Genomic DNA, 23,464 nt, shown 5'->3' with positions numbered 1-23,464 from the left:
GTTTCGTATGAGCTATGCATTTGCAAATAGCTACTTTTTTAGGTAACTGAATTGAATCTAACAAATCTAAAATAAATTGCGCATGATTGATCAGTTTACCAGTAGATGTTATCATTCCTCTATTTTTCCACTGCTGCGCAAAAACATGTACAGTAGAAAAAACATACTGACTGTCAGTATAAAGGTTCACATTCTTACCTTCTGCTAAGGTACATGCCCTTGTCAAGGCAATCAACTCTGCCGCTTGTGCAGATAAGTTGTATGGTAAAGATTTTGCTTCTAAAGTTTCAGTATCAGAAACGACTGCATACCCCACTAGGTTCTATCCTGTAGGACCCCTCCTGCATGAGCCGTCCACATAGTATGTCACCTCGGCATCATCCAAGGGAACATCCATAAGATCTTGTCTAGGTAATGTCTTTTGCTCAATCTCCTGCAAGCAGCAGTGTGGTTTGCCATCTGCAGGGGTTGGAAGCAAGGTTGACGGATTCAAAGTTGTGTATCGTTCAATTGTCATATGAGGTTGGCTCAACAGTATGGTCATACAGGAAAGATGCCTAGCCGGACAAAGATATGCTACTTTTTCTTGCAGTAAAATAATTGCAACTGCATGAGGCACTCTCAATGTGAGAGGGTGAAATAGCACTACTGAGGCCGAAGCCTGCACTGCCATTGCAGCTGCAACTACTGCTTGTACACAGTGGGGCAGGGACCGCGCCACTGGGTCTAGCTGTGATGAATAGTAAGCTATGGGGCGTTGTTTGTCCCCATGTTGCTGTGTCAATACTGATGCCATATAACCTTGCTTACAGTCTACAGTTTGAATAAATTGCTTGTGATAGTTTGGTAATCCTAGAACTAAGGATGATGCTATCAGTTGTTTCAGCTTACAGAAAGCTGCTTCTGCTTCAGGTGTCCATTGTAATAAATCCTATGCTGCCATCGGCTTTTTAAATATTAAACCAGCCAGTGGAGCAGATTCCAAAGCATAATTCGGTATCCAACTCCGACAAAAATTAGTAGTTCCCAGGAAGGACATCATTTCCTTCTTGGTAGTTGGTCTAGGTGCTTGTAAAATTGCTGTTTTTCTATCTTCATCTAATATTCTACCTTCTTTGGATATTACATATCCCAAGTACTTAACTTGTTTTCTCCAAAGCTGTAGCTTGTCTTTGTTTACTTTGTGACCTTGAGTAGCTAAGAATTGTAATAAAGCTATTGTGTCCTCTTTGCATTCTTGCTGGGTGGGGGCTGCCAGCAGAATATCATCTACATAAAGTAAAATCTGACTACCTTTCGGTGGGATAAATCCCGCCAGGTTGCTTGCCATTTCCTGTGCAAATATTGTTGGACTTTCACAATATCCCTGCGGTAATCTTGTGTATGTGTACCGCTTTCACTGAAATGTAAAAGCAAACCAATATTGGCTGTCAGGGTGTATCGGTATCGAGAAAAATGCATTACTAATGTCTACCACAGAAAAATATTTTTGTTCTGGCTTTAAATCATTCAGTAAGGTGTGTGGATCTGGCACCGTTGGTGCCCTGGGTATAACTGCATTATTTACAGCATACAAATCTTGGACCATACGCCATTCCCCATTTGCTTTCCTGACAAGAAATAAAGGTGTATTACATGGTGAATCAGGAGATTCTATTACGACTCCTTCCTTAAGTAAGGCTGCTATTACAGGCTTGATTCCTATCTCTGCATCCTTTCTCAAGGGATAAAGTCTTTTCTGGGGTCTAAATGCTGACTTTGGTATTATGGTAACTGGTCCTGCTGTTCGTATAAGTTCTACATCTGATTTCCCTGCTGACCAGAGAATGTCTGGTATAGGTTCATAGGTTCATACTAGGCTATCTGCCCAAGGGCATTTATAAGCCTAGCCCATAGTTATTTGGCTTTCGCCACCCCTTTAGTTTGAATAAAACTATGCCTAATATTTTGCTGTGCCTCTGTCAAGCAGTGACACTGAAGTAATCCCTGGGGTATATCTGTGATCCCCCATCCATTGGTCAAGATTCCTCTTGAACAAGGCCAGCGAGGTGCTCTGCCTCACATGTACCGGGATTTTGTTCCACAGCATAGGGAGTCTCTGGGTGATGAATCTGTCCCTCCAGCATGTTCTATTAATAACCGTGTCAAGGTTTAAGTCTCCCACCCTTGTGGTTCTGAGGGATCTAGATTTTTTGAGGTGAAGCATATTCATCAAATCAGGGTTTGACATGGCCTTATATGTCAGGCACAGGTCACCTCTGAGCAAGCGGTATGAGACTGAATAGAGCTGGAGTTCTTTCAGTCGGGCAGCATAAGACATATTTTTGAGACCCTTTATCCTTTTGGTGAGGAACTTTTGGGGCCTTTCCAGCTGCTGCAGGTGTCTGGTCAGATACATTCCGAATGGGGCATTGTACTCAATCATAGGTCTAATGAGTGATGAGTACAGGGGGGCGATGACCTCCCTTGATCTAGATGTGAATCCCTTCATGATCAGGTGGGCAATGTAGAAGGTTTTCCTAACTACTTTAGCAACATGAGTGTCAAACGAAGGCTACTGTCAACCTGGGTCCCCAGATCCCTGATGACTTCTTCTGTGCTCAGTGGATTGCCACCTATATGGTAGCTAGGGGTAACCTTGTTTTTCCCGAAGGGTATGACTATGCATTTCTTGGCATTTAACTTTAGGCCATGGCTCTGGCACCAGTTATCCGTTTCTGTGAGGCCCTTCTGAAGGATATCTGTGTCAGATGTGTTTTCGACTATGGCGCCCAGTTTGCAGTCATCTGCAAACTTTGTCAGCCATAACCCTCCTGTGTTTGCTTGTACTTCAGAAAAGTAGATGCCGAACAAGAGTGGACCCAGGACTGAGCCCTGTGGGACACCACTTGTGACAGGCTTTGAGTCTGACATGGCTCCAGCAACTCTGACCCTGTGGGTTCTGTCACTTAGCCAGTTTGCAACCCATCTTGTGATGTATGGGTTTACATTCAAGCTGATGAGTTTTTGATGATACCTGAGTGGGGTATTGTGTCGAAGGCCTTTGCCAGGTCAAGGTAGGCTGTATGGACTGCCTTTCCCTCATCAATGGCCTTGGTGACTGTCTCGAAAAAGTCAACCAAGTTTAAAAGGCATGATCTGCCTTTGACAAAGCCAAACTGGGTTGGATCCAAAGTCTGCAAGTTCCCTATGTCTTTATTTATGAGTTCCATTATGATCCTCTCCATGGCTTTGCAGATAAGGCTTGTCAAGCTAATGGGACGGTAATTTCCAGGGTCGGTGGAGGCATCGCACTTGTGAAGTGGGACCACAGTCGCCGTGCGCCACTCCTTGGGTACGTATCCTGAGGTGAGGCTAAGATTAAACAGCTGTCCTAACTGCGGGTTTAATTCCTCATTGAGTTCATGGAGCACACAGCCGGGGACACCATCCGGTCCCATGGATGCTGTGATTTTTGCTTTGGAGAGAGCAGTTCTCACCTGGGCATTGGAGATGTTTGGGGGGCTACAATCCTCTGGTATAGATATCTCTCCTTTTGGGGGGGAGAAGTTTGCACTGAACCTGTCAGCCAGTATGTTGGCAATGTGTGTAGGTTCAGTAATCTTCACATCATTTTGAACTAATTCTGAGCATATCTGGGAGTTTCCTCCTAGGTTTCTAACATAGCTAAAGAAGGCCTTATGATTGTCTTTTGAATCCTTGGCGATTTTTCTCTCAAAATTTGCCTTGGATGATTTTATGAGAGCTCTTAGTTTTTTACTTATAATGATCAAAGGTGTCTTACCTTTCAAGGATTTTGCTCTATCTTGTAGTAGCTTCCTCCTTTTGTTGTAGAGCTTGTTTATGGCTGGGGTCCACCAGACTGGACGCTTGCCTTTGGTACAAAGAGTCTTAGTTTTGTTTGGGATTGCCTGATCCATGCAGTCCTGTAGGTGCTGGTAGAAGGCATTTGTAAGTGATTCAGCGGTTTGAGTAATGTTTACCACTGGCTCAGGGGCCTTAAAGGAGACCACACTAGTTTTTAGAAGTGTGAAGTCGGCTTTTGAGAAGTTTTTCACTGTGGTCTTTTTGTTTCAGGTGGGGGCGGGATGAGGACCTCCAGCGAGATTAGTTTATGATCTGATCTCACCAGTGAGGGGTATACTTCCGGTGTTGAACATTGTGATCCCATGTTCGTGATGATGAGATCAAGTATGTTTTCTCCTCTTGTGGGGATGGTGACTAGTTGTTCCATGGCATTTGAGTTTATGAACTCCAGGAACCTTTGGGCTAGAGTGTTTGGGCTTGAGTAGTGTTCCTAGTCTATATTAGGGTAGTTGAAGTCACCTAGTATGATGGTGTTTGGAGATACATTTATCCCCTCCATTGTTTTCAGGAAGGCCATGTGAGGTTCCTGAGTTTGAGAGGGTGGCCTGTAACATGCTACAAATTGCAGAGCAGTCTTGCCTATGGTTAATTGCACCTGGATGGTCTCCGATGCATCGTGCATTGCCACCAACCTTGAGGTGTGGGTGTCCTTTATGAATATGGACACCCCCCCTCCTTTCTTGGTGTTGTCCGGATTTTGGGGCCAGAATGCATGATATGAGGTGAAACCTGCTAGTGCTGGGGTGCCCTCAGGAGCCTTGAACCAGGTTTCTGTCACAGCACAGACATCGATGTTCTCCATACTGAGAAGGGCCTCGAGTGCGTGCATCTTGAGATTGAGACTTCTGGCATTGAGCAGCATTACCCTTAGTTTTTACTTTTTGTGTTCTAGGGTGGTAGGTTTAGAATTTGAGCCTTGCCTAAAAAAGGCACTATGGGGGTGGCAAGAGCCTTTACCAATATCCGGAAGCCTAGGGGTGACAGGTGCAAGCCCCTCATAAGCAGCGTGGCTTGTCCAGCATGTCATCCCAGGCAGACAGACATTGGATCCCCTTTGAATGACACCAGAATTTAAGCCAATTATTAAAGCTGATCATCTTATCACTGTATTGTGGCATCATTCTAGGTGAAGGTAGGATACTGCTCAAGGTCAGGGTCATACCTGCCTGGGCTACATAATCAGAGAGCTCCTCAATGTCTCTTTTCATGTAGTCCAAGGAGGTACGCCTCAGGTCGTTGACACCAGCGTGGACAATGACTGAGTCGTACTTGTACCTGCTGTTGAGAGACCTGAGTGCTTGTGTTATGTGGCGGATTCTAGCGCCCGACAGGCAGCTTACTGTGACCTTCTCCTTACTCAGTCTGGTGAGCGGGACGTCAGTGTGTCTGACTATGGAGTCACCTATGACAAGTATGTTTGGTGTTGTATTTGGCCTTAAGGGCAGTGACTGCTTTGCAGACTGATTTTGTTGTTTATGTGTTGTTTGTGTGGTGTATTGAGTTTGCAGTTGCTTGGGTGTCTGCTTTGGAGGCCTCTGCTGTTTAGGTAAATTTTACTCAGAGCCTCCGAGTATGTCTTAGTGTGTTTATGTGTTTGATTCAGTGGTGTGGTTGAGTTATGTGAGACTAGTATTGTGGTGTGTGTAGTTGCCTTCTCCTCCTGCCTGGTCTTGCCAGTCCTGAGTTGAGAGAGCTCAGCCTCCAGTCTGGCTAAATAGCTGCATCTCTCACAAGTGTTAGTGTTACATGGGAGGAGGAGATGGTTGTCCGTGTACATGAGGCAATTGTAACATTGTCTCAGAATTCCCAGATTCACCAAATGGGCAGGAGAGGACGCCAGCATCTGACCCTTCGACCTGCTAGAAAGAATTATGAGTTGGTATGAGACAGAAAAGTAGTGGGCTTAGCAGGAAGTGGGCACTCCTGGGGTTTTGCTAGTGAGAGATTTGTATAATATAGGAGTGCTTGACCTGCAAAGAGAATGCTTATAAGACAAGGGATATGCTTATAAGACAAGTGCTGAGCTTTTTGAGAAGAAAAGCTATTTGGAACAAGTGCTGCACTTTTTAGTGTAGGTGTAAACTGTTTAGGTTCCTAACAGAGCAGTTCTAAGGGAAAAATTGAAGAACAGACTTTCTGGAGCCAGAAAGAGTTTAACCTTGTTTAACCGGCGCTGCCCGATGCTGCTCTAGTGGCAACTCCGCTCATCGCTAAAGCACGTTAAAGCGTGCTTGATAGCAGGGGCTGGAAAGAAGCAGGAATAGACCCAAAAGGGAAAATAAAACTACAGTTTCAAGTCAGTAACCACCTCTACAGGGGGCAGGGAAGCTGCTCAATGTTAGTCACTGCCACTAAAGAACAGAGAGACCCTCCTTCAGCCCAAGCAAAAATGGCCTCACAGAAACTTTCAAACAGTTCAGGAACAGCAAGCCTGTAACTGAACTTTTTTAACTCTCAGAAAAGTGGGAAAAAAGCAAGATTTTTTTTTTTGTTTTTGTTTTTTACAGAGATAGCAGAGGTTCACAAGTAATATCAAGTTATAACAGTGCAGTAAATGACCCCACACAAGAGTGCTAGGTCAAGGACAGAAAATATGCAAGTTTTAAGAAAAAAACGATTTAAAATTAAGTGCAAACAGGAAATTCAGCAAGTATGTCCCGCAAGGCTTTCTCCTCTTCTTCCCATAAAAGTAATACTCAGCTATTCTCACTAGCCTGTGAGTGCACAGCTGGGTGTGTCTGTGTAATCCAATTAAATTTCTGTTTCTGTACTCCTTGTTCGGAGAGCTCTAATTCTGTCTGCTTTTCCCATCTTGTGACTTTTTCACCCAAGTCTGTCCATTTCAAATTTTTATTCTTAGTTAAACTAACATGTGGCAATCGATTAGATTTGTAAAGTGCTAAAAATTCCTGGGGCAATGAACAGCTTACTACACTGTTCCCCTCTGCATCCCAGTACAAATTTTGCAACACTAGCCTGTTTGCATGGTTCTGAAAAAAATCCTGTTCATAATCTTTATCAGGTCCTGGTCTACTACAGTAATATAGAGTACAATGCAACAAATGCTGTTTGTCAATGTCGAGGGAGGGGGACTTACTGATGGCTACGTTCATCAGTTCTTCGGTTACTGCCCCTGGACCAGTCGTAACTAAGTCCTGGCTGTACCAATAATATGTTTCACCCTCCGGTCGCACTACAAAAGTATCCATTTGTCGCTGTGCTTCCATACCCTGTATGGTTGGAACTGCGGCTATGCCAAATATCTGCATTAAGTCTCTACCCAAAAGATTTACTGGGCATTTTGCAGAAACCACAATTTTACTTCTTTGGGTCATTCCCGATACAGGGTCTGTTATTGCTATATCATGGGAGAGTGGTTCCCGATACAGCTGTCCATTAGCTGCCTTCACTAGTATATAGTCTGGTGATTCTGAATCTTCTGGTAACTTGGAAGGGTGTATCAGGGTCCATGAAGCCCCTGAGTCACACAGAAATTTAACTTCCCTCCCCTCTACCAAAAGCGTCACTTCCGGTTTTGTGTCTGCTAAGTAAAGCTCTAAGCTCAATAGAGCTAGGTCTAAAATTTCATCTTCTTCTATGTCTGTGAATTCATGTACATCCTCTACTCCTTTTGTCACATCCTCTACTCCTGCTGTCATATTTGCAATTGTCTTTTCCTGCTTATTCTCATTCAATGATTCCTGACTATCATATAGTCTTTCCTCATCTTCCTTATTTTCTGTAGTCACCTTCTTGTTTAACCTGCAATCCCTTGCTAAATGTCCTTTTTTCCCACACTTAAAACATTCACCTTTTTTTCTTTCTTTCTTCGAAATCTTCTGATCGCTTGTCAGATTGTTTATTTCCCTGGGTATTTTTCTTACCCTTTTTCCCAGTTTGCACTACAAATACTTCTGACCCATCTTCTGCCGAAAATACTTGAGTTTTCTTTTTCTTTTTACTATTAAAATGTCTTTCTGCATGTCTAGCATATTCAAGTAATGGCTGTAGTCTACTTGTTCGATGATCTACCATGTGCTTTGTAATAAAGCTGCTAATGGGAGTTATACTACCCTTTAAGAATGCGTTCTTTAACTGTTGTTCATATGGGAAATCTTGTGTCTGGTTTTCTGGTATCTGCATTCTGCAGTGATTATTAAAACACTCTAACAGTCTAGCATAATATCTATCAACTGTTTCACCTTCCTGTTGAATGCATTGATTAATCCAAGTCCAATCAGCCCTAGGCTTCCACTTTTCAGAGATTCAGTCTGTCAGACCTTTTACTCTGCCATCCAGTTCTGCATTAGTATGTGGGAGTGGTCTAAGTTGTGCATCACGAGGATTCCAGTCACCACTGATCATGTGCCAATCTGGACCCACAATTTGTCTAACTACTTTTTTTTTACTTCCTCTCCATTTAAATGGTAACTTAATCTCATACCCTGTAAGTCCTCTAAAAATTTTCTAAAATTCACTTTTGGGTGGGGAATTTCCTCCGTGGCTTTCCGGATATCTTCCGGTGTCCACGGTCTATAAACTAAAAGAGTCGGATGATGTCCTGCCTGTCCTGCTTGAGGATTTGGTACTTCTATGAGCAGACATATCTCTTCTTCACTCATAGCCTGTGATTTTCTATTTAATTCATTTAACTCAATCTCCCTCCTCAAGTCATGTGTTCGAGACCAGGTCTCGATAGGATCCCTGACAAACGGTTGTGATTTTGCAGGAACAGCTGGGTATAGCGGAGGTGGATCAGCTTGTCCACTCGCTTCATATTCTGGTAACGGAAGCGGAGGGGGCAAAGGAGGGGCCGTTGCTATTACCAAGTTATTGTCTTCTTTGTCTAAGAACATTGTGTTTGAATTCTTTATTCTCTGCTCCCTGCGATTTGCTTCCTCAAGCCACCTATGCACCTGAGGGACTCCTAATTGTCTTTGCTTTTTTAGTTGACCTTTCACGTCTATTTTTAACTGTTTAACAAGTTTCATAAGTGCAAGTTTATCTAAATTACCATCGAATTTATACTGATCAACCCATTTTGTGTAATACTTAACATTGTCGGCATGCTGTAATTGCATATACTTCGCGTTCTTCAGTTAGGAGTGGATCTCGGGAACTTTTTGTGCACTGATTTCCCATTGCTGTCTTAGCTAAGCTGTAAATTGTTACGTAACCCTTTCTATCCTGTGGTACCACAAATCTATACCTTTTCACAGTTTATCTAGAATAACTGCCTACCTATTCTGTTTCCCTGATCTATGACAAAAACAGTAACCCCTTTTTCTGTCTCTGATCTGCACATGCAAATCTACCTGACAAAAAACAGTTCTGTACTTAGTCCCTGATCTTAAAACAGAAATAAGGTAATTCCTCCTTACCTGACCCTCCGTGAGTTGATCCACCGGGTCATTGACTCGTCCTCCAATCCCAGATCAGAAACAGTGGCTGGCCTCTTTCGAACGACAATTCAGTCGGAGGTCTTTCAAAACAGAAGAGCCGATTTGGCCTCTTCTCTGTACGGATGCATGCCACCGGGCCCAATTCTGACCTAGGCCTAGAGTGAGAGGTACTTTCCGGTCCAAAGGACCAAACTGTCAAAGGAAAAATATACTTTAAAAATTATCAAAACACGGTAGGTTCAGGTTAAGGCACTTTAATCTTGCAGCAAGGAGACAAAAACGTGCTAATTCAGAGTTTGTCTAACCAGAAACAGGAAATACTTTCATTTTTATACATTCTTAAACTGGTTATGTCTTTCCATGCTGACGTAACAGATTACCACCTTTTTCATCATCATCTCCTGACCATCTTTCCCATGAATTTCTGCTGATTTATCAATTTTTATGTGAAACTTCCTGAGGAAAACAACATGGCCTTGATTACTCCCAGTTAGATACATGTTATGTTACATTCAAGATACTATGGCTAATTCAAGCACAATGCTAGCAGTTCATTTCTCTAATAATCCTTTGTCTACTTTATCTCTAAATTACTACAGCTGCAGAGGTTCCCATCCTCTGGACAGAGCTGTTTGTCTAAAATCATTACATTTATAACATAAGGCATTGTTCATTCATTCGCTTCTGACCTAGCAGATAAACACCTGCTTCTCAAGTACATTTCCACAAGGCATAAACATGAATATTGCTGTGCTAGCAGTTACTAGGTCAGAGGGCAACTTGCAAGTTTCAGAAAGCATACTGCAGTTTTCAAAAAGCATCTTTTTCAGTCTCATATGAAACTCAATTTGTATAAAATATAGTGCATGAAAAATAGAATGAAAAGCGTATTAAAATACTTGGTTATTAATTGGCATTAAGCATACACACATTAATACATATTTTTCTAACAATAATTCTAAAAATGTTAAAGATTCAAGCAAATAATTTCAAATAGTACAGCAAACATTAGAAATAATACAGACTTGTGATGAAACTTACAGATGAAACAGACTAACAAAAAGGAATATTGCAAAGTAAATACTGAGAAGTCATTTCAAATTAGGAAGCATAAACTTAAGAGGTGCAGCCTAGTGCATTCTTTACAAATACCATAGGAATAATAATAATGTGTGAGTTAGGGGAAAATAATCAGGAAAATTGCTGGAGTAAACAGGGGAAAGAAGGAAGATGGAAATTGCCAGTGTTGGTTATGTGGGGTGGGAGCAAGAGCATTTCCACTAGGTTACTAGATGTGAATGAAGAGATTTTTTGAAAATAAAAAGGTTAGAGGTGGTGTGAATGGACGGTGGTAGGGAGTTCCAGAGGTGAGCTAGGCCGTAGGATAGAAGATTTTTGCCTGGGGGATGAGTTGGTTTGTACACTTTTAACAGATTGTGATTGTTTGACCTTAATACTCTATCAGGTAGGTGCATTTTAAAGGCAAAAGAAAGGGAGGGACAGAGGGAGGGGTTGTAAATGAGATTGTGTGCAGGAGTTAGTTGAGTATAGGTGAGATGATTGGGTAGTTCTAGCCATTTTAGTTTTTGGAGAGAGGAACAGTGGTGGTTGGAGGACTTATGGCTGGTAGCGAACTTGGCGATTTTGTTGTAGCAAGAGGAAAGTTGTGTTTTTAGAGAGGACTGTAGGAGTGGAGCTCCATAGAATAGGGAGGGGATAAGAAAGGAAGTAGAGAGAGTGATTTTAGTAGCAGGTGTAAGGTAATGATTTTGTCGGTAGAGCATACCTAGTTTTTGATGTTTTTTTTTTTATATTTAGTTGTAGGTGGGAGTTGAATTTGAGCTGGCTATCAATTTGGACTCCAAGTAACTTGGTCTCTGACACCAGTTACAGAGGTGAATTATTTTGACTGGTAATAGAGAATGTGTTTATATCGAAAGAAGTGACTTTAGAGGGTGTAAATACCATTAATTTGGTTTTAGAGGCATTGAGTGCTAGGTGATTTATTTTCATCCATTGCTCAGTGGTTGAAAAAGCATCTTGAGTAAGCTTTAGGAGTGTAGGGATAGATGTGACAGAGCAGATAATAGATGAATCATCTGCATATTGGATGATGTTTGAAAATGGGATAGAGTTGCAGAAATCATTTATAAATATATTAAAGAGAAGGGGACCCAGTATGGAGCCTTGGGGGACTCTGGTAGGGGTATTAAGAAAAGAGGAGGTGGCCTATTTCCATTTTACTGCTTGATATCTATTGGATAAGTAGCTGGAGAACCAGTTCAAATAGGAGGGAGATAGGTTAAGTTTTGAGAGTTAAGTTAAAAGCAGGCTGTGTGAGATAGTGTCAAAGGCCTTAGAGAGGTCAAGTAGTAGGGTAGAACCGATTAGGCCAGAGTCACGGGCTTTATTTACAGTTTCAAGGAAGGAGAGGAGGGCTGTCATAGTGCTATGATTTGGTCTGAATCCATGTTGTGTGGGGGTTAGTAGGTGATTATCTAAGAGATGTGGTAGGAGTTGAAGTTGGATACACTTTTCTAAGAGTTTAGAAATGGGAGACAGGATAGCGATGGGGCGGAAATTAGTAACATTGTTATTGTTGCCACCTTTATGTAAAGGTATGATATAGGCCTTTTTCCAGATTTGGGGTACTATACATTCTTGGATAGAGCGGTTGATTAAAATGCTAATGGGGCATTCTAATTTTACTATCATATCTATCTTCCAAATCGGGTCTATATTAGATCAGTGAACGCTTAGAAAAGCGAACACTGATTGATCGACCTTATGTAAGCGAAAGCTTACAATCTCGAACTGTCAGATTGCTGATCTAAAATACATACACATAACACAAGCACACCAAACAAACAGAAATCCACACACATACACCTAAAATCTGACACCTAACCCTACACTAAACTATGCACACACCACTAACTATCCACTTACCTTAACCCAAACCATAACCTTAAGGTCCGTCATTATCACACACTCACCTCACCCACTCCCTAACCCTAACTCACCTAAACCCACCCTAACCCTCACGTCCACACAATCGCACACATACCTAACCTGAGCCCTAACCCTAACTCACCTAACCCACCCTAACACTCACATCCACACAATCGCACACTTACCTGAATCCGACCCGTAACTTTCCACCACAGCACTGAAAATACCAAAGCAACAGAAATGGACAACCAAATTCTTTCCCTGGGAAAAAATTTGAGTTTCTGTTGCTTCAATATTTTTAACTTTCGCTAAAATAAGGTCGATCAATCAGTGTACGCTTGTTTATGCATTCGCTGATCTAATATATACCCTCCAAATCAAAGTGAGTACTGACACTATTGCTAGCATGTCCATCATTGTGGTACGGTCTGCATCTCCTTTATCTCTCCCTCCATGCTGCACCATTTTGTCTATCAATGGCATACTTTCTATAGCCTCTCTCCATAAATTCATTTTTCATTAAAGACAGAACTTCCCGCAGGAGCTCATTATCATTATAAAGGAGCATAGTTCGAAAAACCTGCCCCTTCAGTACATTCCTTTTAGTATGTGTGGGATGCATACTCTGATTATGTAAGAGATTGTTTTTCCTTACTGGTTTCCTATATAAAGAAGTAGTCAGTGCAGAAACTGCATTCCTTTTGACCTTTACATCAAGGAACTCTATTTCATAAAGAGAGTATTTGCATGTAAACTTAAGAAAATCTGTCACATTATTTAGGTAGTGAAGGAAATCATTCAAACTTTGCTTGGTACCATGCCACAAAAGAAAAATGTTGTCCACAAATCTTTTATACCACTTAATGGACTTACTAAAACTATTATCATAAAGAACAAAATTCATCTCCCATTGTACCAAAGAGAGGTTGGCGTAGCTATTTGCACATGCTGTGCCCATCGCCACACCAGCCTTCTGTATGTAGTATTCTTCTTTAAACATACAGACATTGTTTTCCAAAATAATGTCCAGCAATGCGCATAATAATCTAACCTTTGTGGGGGCGCATGTTTTTACCAATTAATAAGGCTCTAATGTTCTCTATGCCCCAAGAATTCAGGATCACAGTAAAAAGTGACTCAATATCAAGAGTCACAAACCAATAGGAACTACCTATAGCTTGCAGCTGCACACCCAATTCACTAAGAAAATCTTTGGTATCTTTGAGGATAGTGACACAATTATTAAAATGGGATGTAGATTCTTATCCACAAAAATGGAAAGAGGCTCAGTTACCCATCCCCTGCCTGACACAATGGGCCGCATGGGGGGATTAAATAAATCTTTATGCACCTTCAGTAGGCCATAAATTACAGGTATAAAGGGCGTATCAACTTTAAAATATTCAAACAAGGAGTCAGATATCATGCCTTGTTATTAGTAGATCAAAAACAAAAAAATTGTGTTAGGTCTATAACTGCAGTAACTGTCTGTAAAGTAATACATCCATATGTGTTACCATCTTGCAATAATTTCATCATACCAGCTACATACAAATCTGTGTCTAAAATAACAGTGCCCCCACCCTTATCTGCAGGGCGAATCTGAACGGATGTAAGATCCTTAAGTTAATGTAGAGCCTGTCTTTCTAGTGCAGTCAAATTATAAAATGTATTATGACCGCTGTCAGCAAATTTTTCTCTAATTTGCTTTTCACAAACATCATTAAAAAGGTCAATGACTGCAATAAAAACACTAGGTCTCTTGAAAGCATTGTGTTCATTCATGTCCTCTTTAAGCATAGCCTTCAGCTTTAGTGTTCTGCCAAACAACTTAAGGTCTTTGAGTACATCTACCAATTCGACTTTTTGTGCTGGAACAAAGCTCAACCCTCTATTCAATAGTGACAAGTGAGTTTCTGTTAAGGAAAAGGAAGAAATTTTAAAAACTAGACCTGTTTGGGTCTTTTGCCAGTCCTGGTATGTTCGTCCACACTGTGAGGTCGCCGCATTCTCCATTGGCAGCTCAATTCCTGGATCTCCCTCGTATCGGCAAAGGATTCTGCAATAAAAAATTATTTTGTTGCTGTAACGAACAAACCGCAACCACCCCTTGTTGTGCATCACTTGGTCCTGCCCTCACCACCGGGGCTTGCTTAAGTTTAACAACTGGTGAAATAACATTATCTGTTCTATCACTGTCATTGATATCATTGCGTTTTACAGAAAATAGCAAAGCTTCATTTGGTTTTTGAGGTATTCTCTGTGAGCCATTTACTGTAGCAGAAGCTTCCCCTTCCGATGTTGATGCAGCTGTTGAAGGGACTGCTGGGCCAGTACTATGATTCATGTTATTGTTACTCCGCCCATTTTCTGCTGCTTGCCTAGGACCATTAACATAATGTATATCCCTAGACCAAGAAAACACATTACCCGTTTGAAAGTCATTGAGGTCCCTTTGTATCTTCTTAGTTTTGGTTACAGTAAGCCTTTTTTTATACATAGAGATGTTCTCTTGTAGGCTATCCATTCTATCACCATAAACTTCTGTATTATAGTTGTCGTAGATGTTATGCTGTAAACTATGAATGTCACTATGTAGCTTGCTTTTTTCAGGTTGAAAGAAATCGATAAGTAGCTGCATATACTTTGCGCTGCATTCAAGATTCAATATTTGCCAGCACCTAAGCAGTTCTGGGAAAGTTTGATCATAGCTTGGCATAGTTAACACTCGGAGCCCCCTCGGTGCAATGTTAAGTTTAAGGGAGGCTTCCAGGTGAAACCACTGCCACTGCAAATGCTTAAATTTATATAGTTTATTTTCTAGCAGACGAATGTCTTTCAAAAAGTTGGCGTATTGATTAGTACTTGATATCTCTGTACCTTGTTGAACATGTAAGTCCTCAGCCAGTAACGGATTAAATTGCAGGTTCAAAAGAGACTCCAAATGATCAGTCATCATTTTACCATTTGTAACTGTAGCAGTTTGCACATTATCAGTGAGAGTTTCACCTGATGGCTCTGATTAATCCCTTCAGCCATGTTCGGTGCAGGATAATATCAAGGGTATAGTTGAAACAAAAGTGTGTATCCTAAGCCACCGAATAAAGTGACCAGCGAAAACGAAAGTAACCAATAAAAAAGAGAAAAAACGCTGGTCACACAAGGCTGCTTACTCTAGAACCCACCCTAAGTCAATTCAAGAAAAGTCTAAAATAGTATTTTAAGTCACGCTGGCTATGTCCTTGTTCCAAGCCTGAGTAGCACTCTTATTATTATTGTAAAGTTATATCTTCATTGCTACTCTACTTAATTGCAATTTATAGGTTTTTTACCTTATCAAAACTGATTTTTGTGAAATTGTACAACTTGCTTTCTGCTATAGCCTGTGGTTAACATGTTTTATGTTGTATGTAATGTCTTTCTGTTTGTACCTTGGAGCTTTTCTCCCTGGGCCTCCTCTGAAAATGGGCATGTATCCAGTTGATCTATCCCGGTCAACAAATGTAAAATAAAATAAAGAAAGAAAGAAAGAAAGAAATAATCCCACATTGAGTGATGTAACCTCGTTGTATTGGTGCTCAATATATATGGACTCATATGCTTTTGTAATGATTTTAGACAGCTGAACTCTGTATCTAATTTGATGCCTGTTCGATGCCATGTGTAGATGAAGTTGATAAGAGGCTATGCCTGCCAAGTACCTGACATCCCTGGATTTAGCAGAGGGGTACTGGGCAGACGCATCTCACAGAGACAAAAAAAGAAGGCAGCCTTTTATACTCTGTATGGGCTTTTCCAATACAGATCCTCCCATTTGAGTTAGATGGACCATTTGAGTTAGATGAAGATCCTTCACATTTCTGTAGTTGGCGAACTAGTTCCAAAGTCACACAATCATTAGTAGCTGAATACCTAAAAGACATAGCTATCAGTAATCTTACTCAATGTGCAGACAGTACTCAACCCTGTTAAGAAAGCCTGTCTGATGATCAATCTGACTGTGTGTGTGTCACTGGGCTAAAGAATGTTAGGACACACTCCACTAGAACTGTGGCTGTATCTGGGGTCTTTGGAAAGGGATGGATTTTAAGGCTCAATGCACACTACAAAATTGACTCCTTTTTTCGAGCCAGAAAAGGATTAACTACATCCATTCCACAGGCTATTTTGGACTCTGGTCCTTCTTCCTCCACCATTTCTGTCTAAACTTTGTCAATCATCCCATATAGCTTTATGCTACTGCAACAGTGATCTAATGATGAACATAGTACATTGTGTTAGTCGACTAAGCATAACAGTAGATGTTTTAATAGATCACTTTTGCATCCCCAGATCTCTCTCTCTATATATATATATACACACATATATATATATATATATATATATATATATATATATATATATATATATATATATATATGTGTGTGTGTATGTGTATTTTTTTCTTTTTTCTTTGGTTTGGAGTCCCAGTCACCTTTTGGCACAGCCTCCCTTTTTTGAGGCAAAATAGTTCTGAATTTTGGTGCCAATATGTTCTATTTATACCAATATGCTCTTGTGGTTTATCAGGCTTACAGCTCATGAGGACGGTTCCCAAAAGTATATGCATGCCATCAAGAAGTCTGATATCCTTGGCAGGATACATTCCATATAGCTTTGTGCTACTGCATCAGTGATCTATTCGAACATCTACTGTTATGGTAAGTTTACTTACACAAGTATACTTTATTTGAAGGCTTTCGAAAGCACTGTGTTCAATTTCCTAGAGAGCTGACTGTGTAACTCATACTAATACGTCAAGGTAAGATGCCAGTGTTGTCACAGGAGGTAAATTACTGTGCTCCAACTTTTACATAACAAAATTGTGAACGTGTGAAGCCTATCCTGGCATGTGTATAGTTGTTAGTGCACCTGTTGCAGGATCCCAGTGTTAGTATGTCTGAAATCATCATAGAATACAGGCCAGAAAAGTTAGCAGTTATAGTTAGGATATAATTTTTCACATCCCATTTAAATTATTTTGGGGTTTGTTTGTTTTTATCTTCTTTTTCTGTGATACACAAAGACTAAACTTTAAGCAGGGATTTGTTGTCCAGATGGAAGTGTCATAATATATAAATCTGAAAGATGTGTACTTATTTATTTTTTTATAAACCTTAAATGCAGTGTTTTTGTGCAGAGCTTGTACCCAGTGATATGGAGCTGCTGTCTTCATTGATGCAAAGACTTAATCGGTTAGAGCAACGAGAAAAAATCCAGGCTCAAGAGATTAAACAAAAGGTAATAAAGTGCACCCCTGTGTGGCAGCATATGTTTATTGCTACTGAGTGTTAGCATTTTGTTTTATAGTATGAAGAGTTGTGTGTCATAATAAGTGAAGCCTATTATGCTCATTTCAATTCTTACCCATACTTGTATATGCGTGTATTGTATCTCTGAAAGAGATTTAATATACATAGGCTCAGAGGACCACCCAAAGTACACGGTCAGAATGAAGAACAGGGGATTTTTTTCTCTTTTTGCTTTTCAGAGTTGAGGAGCCATAAATACTAGCTGCTTAAGTTGCAACAACAGATCATTTTGTTCCTCATGTCTGAGTTGTGGAGCACAGTTAGGGAAGAAGAGATATACACCTGGCCTTACATAATGAGCTCTGCAGTGGGGAACCTTTTTTTTTTCTCCACAGCTAAAATTTGGGGGGGGGGGGCAGATAAGGGAGGGAACCACATGCAAAAATAGCTAGCTTAACCTCAGAGAAGATGCTGCAAGGCAATGAAGTCAAAGGCATTAAACTGAACAGATATATATATTGTAATATGCTGGCTCAGTCAAGAGAGCAGATGTTGTAAGGAAATGAAGTTAAAGTATATGCGGATAGAAAATCAATCTTGCTGCTCGATGGTACTCCAGCAGCTAGACTTCCTTCTATTGGTATATGCTCAGTTTACATCGGTCACACTAGCTGGGCTGTCCAGTCAGCTTTCTCATTTTTTAATAGTAACGATCCTTTACTGTATAATAGTGTGTATATTATACTTGTTTATATTTGTTGTTTACACCTTTTTCTTTCACTTAACTGTTTCATTTTTATGTCCCATATATTGTCTGTCTACACCTCTGTCTGCCCTTTACCTCACTCATCTATTTAACATGTAATCTGATGTCATTTTCATTCGTTCCTCAACTTGTGGGGCTCGGATCCGATCTGGGATCCAATTCTTGAGCTACTCCCTTACCCATAATTTCTTATTCTCCCAGAATACCTCACATCTTATTTGACTCTCATCGAAGACAGACTGGAACTGCAAATTTGTGAATCTTTTGAGCTCCTTATGGGTTGAGTGAGGGTTAACTTATTTTTTAGAGTTTCTTTCTATTAGAAAGTTTTCTCTTTCTTTTACTGTCTTCCTTACCCTCCGACTTCAATAGAGAGAAAAAAAGTTTTTACTAGTTCTTGCTCTTACTGTACGCAAGTACTTCTCATTACCATAGTTGGCATTTTCTTCCTTTCCTTCCTTTTCTTTCTAAAAAAGCTATATATAGTGTGATTAAAATACCCAGCATGTCAGTCAAACCAGCTGATTTAAATACACTTCCTGTGGGCACAAGATTCCTCAATCTGATACACACAGGGAGTGCATTTACTATTTTTCGCCCGGTGCACCTGGAATCACCCTGGTCTATTTGTGCTGGGTTTAACCAGTGTGCCCTCAGTGCTAGAAGAAATAAACTCATTTTGAAGGGTCTTTTACCATCTTCAGGCTCTTCCTTAGGCAATTCTTCTTCAGAGCCTCAACCCCCCACCAAGAAGACAGCTCCTCAAACTGCTGAACCTCCTAAAAAGGTTCCCAAACCATTGGATCCTACTTGTTCAGAGACCTCTTCTTCTTGGCCCCTTGCTCCACAGTTCTCACTGGAGCCTGTCTCCCCGAGACCCAGCTCGCCCTTTCTCCAGCAGTCTCCCAAAGGACTTCCAGGCCTTCGTCTACTTCCTCATCCATCAGGTCTTCCCACAGTCTCTGAGAAGCTGAGGTCAATAGAATGATGAGGAGGTTTCTGAGGACACAAATCCAGATGAGGTTTTTGCCAGCTCAATCCCTCACCAGGTCTGTGAGCCGCCATTCTACTTTTGTTCCAGTTGCTCCTTCTCCAGTCTGACCAACTGCTTTGGTGTCCTCAGATCCAAAGTTCCCAAGAGCAGAGACGTCAAACCTGACAGTATCTGTTACTTCAACTCCAATCATCTCACTGACCCATTCAGCTCTTACAGTGTCAGAGTGGGATGAATCTCAGAGCTGAAGCCTCTACGTCAGATCTGAGGAACTGAGTTTGACTCCAAAGTTTTCAGAGCCATTGATTCCCCTCAAGCTTCAGCATTCAACAGCTTGGCACTGACTCCACCTCGGAGCGGGGGACCCTTGGGACTTGGGGGGTTTTCTGCTCCAAGAACTTCGGCTCCGGAGGGATTGCCTTTGATGTCCCTGAGTCCTCCTGCCTTTGAGGTGGCAGAGAGGGTTCTTTCTACTTCCCAGGAGAGCCCCAACTCTTACATCCTTGGATCTGTGTTCCACCTCCTTGGATCCTGTGCCTGAGTCATCTCTTCTACCACCTCCAGGATAGCCAATCCAGGAGAGCTTTCAATCTATTCCACCTTTGGAACCCATTATCTCTTCAGATACCTCCCCAGGACATGCTGCTGAGGAGGTTCCTTACAATAGAAAGTGCAAGAAGAGGCAATTGGATTCTCCCCAAGAATCCTGCACAGAGGACACTGATTTTGATGAGTGGGAAGGGTCCCCAAGATCTCCACTTGCTGATGTCATATTAGGAGACATTCTAGAAATCCTTTGTCAGAAAGGTGGTTGGTCTGCCCACAGCACTACCCAGGAGGAATCGGTGTTCTTGGAAGCTTTCGAGTTTGGCCCATCTGTGTCTTGGGTGTCCCTCCCCTGCAGATGACCTCATTTATCTTGTCTCCCACAGTGCATGGAAGGAGCCAGACAATGTGGAAGCCATCCCTAAGTGACCTGATAAAATCCTTAGTGCCCCTACAGACAGACCACACTGGACTAAGAGTATCTGTGTAGATGCTATGGTTTTTGCAGCAGCAACTAAGAAGGATCTAGCTAAGCAAAGCTCAACTGTCCATCCCTTAACAGGGAGTCTAGGGCTTTGGACAAGTTTGGTAAGCAGGTTTACACTTCAGCAACCTTCGCATTACAATTGCTGAACAACTTAGCACACTATACCAGACTGCAGAGGGACTTAGTCAAGGAACTCTCTAGCTCTGCCCTGGGGTCTATGTCTGCTGAGGAACAGAAAACCTTATCCTCCAGAATGGACCACCTACAATCTATATCAAGCACGCCCATGAGGTTAATCTCACATGCTGTGGACGGTACCTCATGAGCTGCCAGTTCTGACACTGCCATAAGACGTCATGGCTGGATGCGGCTTTGTGACTTCATGTAAACCTTTCAAGGCATCTATCATCAATTCTCCTTTTGGTGGATCGTCTTTGTTTGCCCCACAGTTAAAGATACTCTCTCCCTTAGTGAGAAAGATGGAAAGACCTTGTCTGCCATCCGAATCTGTTTTTGTACCTCACAAAGTCCTTTCTCCAGGAACCAGCATGGTGGTAAACAGATGTGGTTCAACAACTCTCAAGTTCCTTTTCAGGAGTCACAGGGAGATTTTTTCTCCCAGAGGCAGAGGGGAAAACAACTACAATGGTAGATGCCCCCCATGAGGCAGAGGTGGTCTGCAAACCATGGAACTCGAGATTCGTTCCTGATCAGATCTTTCCACTGCTTTGAGAGGTTGCCCAACTGTCCTTCTGTGAAGGCAGTTGGGGATGCTTATCCTTACACCCAGACAACTGGTCAGCCATCACACTTGATCTTTGGGTGCAAGGGATCATATCCAGAGGATATTGCATTCCATTTTTACAACTCCTCAAACCAAAGAAAAATCTCCCTGATGTCTCACCCAGTCAGAGAGAATCAGCAGCACTAGAAATTACAAAAAAGCTAGAAAAAAAGTCATCTAGAAGATCCCACCAGACCAAACTGGATCCAGAATCTACTCAAGGTTCTTTTTAGTGCCAAAAAAGACAGGGTACCTGAGGCCAATTTTGGGCCTAACATTCGTGAATAAGTCAGTAAAGAAATCAAAATTCTAGATGGTCATGGTCCAGTCCATTTCACCACTACTACAAAAGGACAATTGGATGTGTTCAGTCAACCTTCGAGATGAGTACTATCATATCAAAATGAACAGACACTCTAGAAGGCTTCTGTGTGTCCGTCTGGGACTCAAGTCATTATCAGTTCAGAGTACTCCCCTTTGGTCTCAGCACAGCCCCCAAGGTGTTCACCAAATGCGTGGTAGTAGTAGTAGCTCACTTGAGACTGCATGGATTCAATGTGTTTCCTTGTCTAGATGACTGGTTCCTGACTGCATCAACTAGGCGTCTACTAATACAAGCCATAGACTATATGCTACATCTAGATCCGACTTTGTGTATTACAATCAACATGCAAAAATCTCAACTACAGCCCGTACAGATGATAGACTTCATAGGAGTATGTCTGGACACAGCCAGTTGTCTAGCCAAACTACCTCCAAACAGGATTTCCACATTAAGATTGCATATTCGACATACAGTGGATATAAAAAGTGTACACAACCCTGTTAAAATGCCAGGTTTTTGTGATATAAAAAAATGAGACCACAATAAATAATTTCAAAACTTTTCCCACCTTTAATGTGAACTATAACCTGTACAATTCAATTGAAAATCAAACAAATCTGTTAGGGGAAAAATATAAAAAAAAAAAAAAAAAAAAACATACAATAAGCTGGTTGCATAAGTGTGCACACCCTTAAACTAATACTTTGTTGAAGCACCTTTTGATTTAATTACAGCATTCAGTCTTCTTGGGTAGGAGTCAATCAGCATGGCACATCTTGACTTGGCAATATTTGCCCACTCTTCCTTGCAAAAGTGCTCCAAATCTGCCAGATTGCGAGGGCATCTCTTGTGCACACGCCTCTTCAGGTCACCCCACAGATTTTCTATTGGATTTAGGTCTGGGCTCTGGCTGGGCCATTCCAAAACTTTAATTTTCTTCTGCTGAAGCCATTCTTTTGTTGATTTGGATGTATGCTTGGGGTCATTGTCATGTTTAAAGGTGAAATTCCTCTTCATCTTCATGTTTCTAGCAGATGCCTGAAGGTTTTGGGCCAAAAGTGACTGGTATTTGCAATTGTTCATAACTCCCTCCACCTTGACTAAAGCCCAGTTCCAGCTGACGAAAACAACCCCAAAGCATGATACTGCCACCACCATGCTTCACTGTGGGGATAGTGTTCTTTTGGTGATGCAAAGTATTGTTTTTGTGCCACACATACCTTTTAGAATTGTGGCCAAAAAGTTCAACCTTGGTCTCATCAGACCATAACACATTTTCCCACATGCTTTTGAGAGACTTTATGTATTGTTTTGCAAATTTTAGCCGGGCCTGGATGTTTTTCTGTGTAAGAAAAAGCCTCCATCTTGCAACCCTACCCCATAGTCCAGACATATGCAGAATACAGAAGATTGTTGTCACATGTAGTACACAACCAGTACTTGCCAGAAATTCCTGCATCTCCTTCAGTGTTGCTGTAGGTCTCTTGGCAACCTCCCTGACCAGTTTTCCTCTTGTCTTTTCATCAGTTTTGGAGGGACATCCAGTTCTTTGCAACGTCACTGTTGTCCCATATTTTCTCCACTTTTTGATGACTGTCTTCACTGTGTTCCATGGTATATCTAATGCTGTGGAAATTTTTTTGTACCCTTCTCCTGACTTTATACTTTTCAACAATGAGATCCCTTTGATTCTTTGTAAGCTCTCTGCGAACCATGGCTTTTGCTGTAGCAGGCAACTGAGTAAATATCAGGAAAATCCTACTAGGACAGCTGAACTTTATTTGGGGTTAATCAGAGTCTCTTTAATTGATGGCAGGTGTGTAGCCTAGAGGACTGAATGCTGTAATTAAATCAAAAGGTGCTTCAACAAAGTATTAGTTTAAGGATGTGCACACTTAAGCAACCAGCTTATTGTATGTTTTTTATTTTTTATATTTTTTCCCCAAACAGATTTGTTTGTTTTTCAATTGAATTGTACAGGTTATAGGTCACATTAAAAGTGGGAAAAGTTTTGAAATGATTTGTTGTGGTCTCAGTTTTTAACCTGGCA

General features: G+C 41.3%; 1 protein-coding gene across 1 annotated transcript in view; it reads left to right on the top strand.

The window, feature by feature from the left end:
- Positions 1 to 23,464, top strand: part of UBXN11 (UBX domain protein 11) — a 1,449,120-nt gene that overhangs the window by 554,371 nt on the left and 871,285 nt on the right. Inside the window, exon 4 of the mRNA XM_044083944.1 lies at positions 17,401 to 17,501. Coding sequence (XP_043939879.1) covers positions 17,401 to 17,501 — 101 coding nt within the window. The remainder of the gene's footprint in view (positions 1 to 17,400; positions 17,502 to 23,464) is intronic.

This window comes from Protopterus annectens, chromosome 1.part1, assembly GCF_019279795.1.
Source record: "Protopterus annectens isolate FY-2018-M chromosome 1.part1, PAN1.0, whole genome shotgun sequence".
Classification (NCBI taxonomy): Eukaryota; Metazoa; Chordata; order Ceratodontiformes; family Protopteridae; genus Protopterus; species Protopterus annectens.
This window is presented reverse-complemented; position numbering and strand designations above follow the sequence as displayed.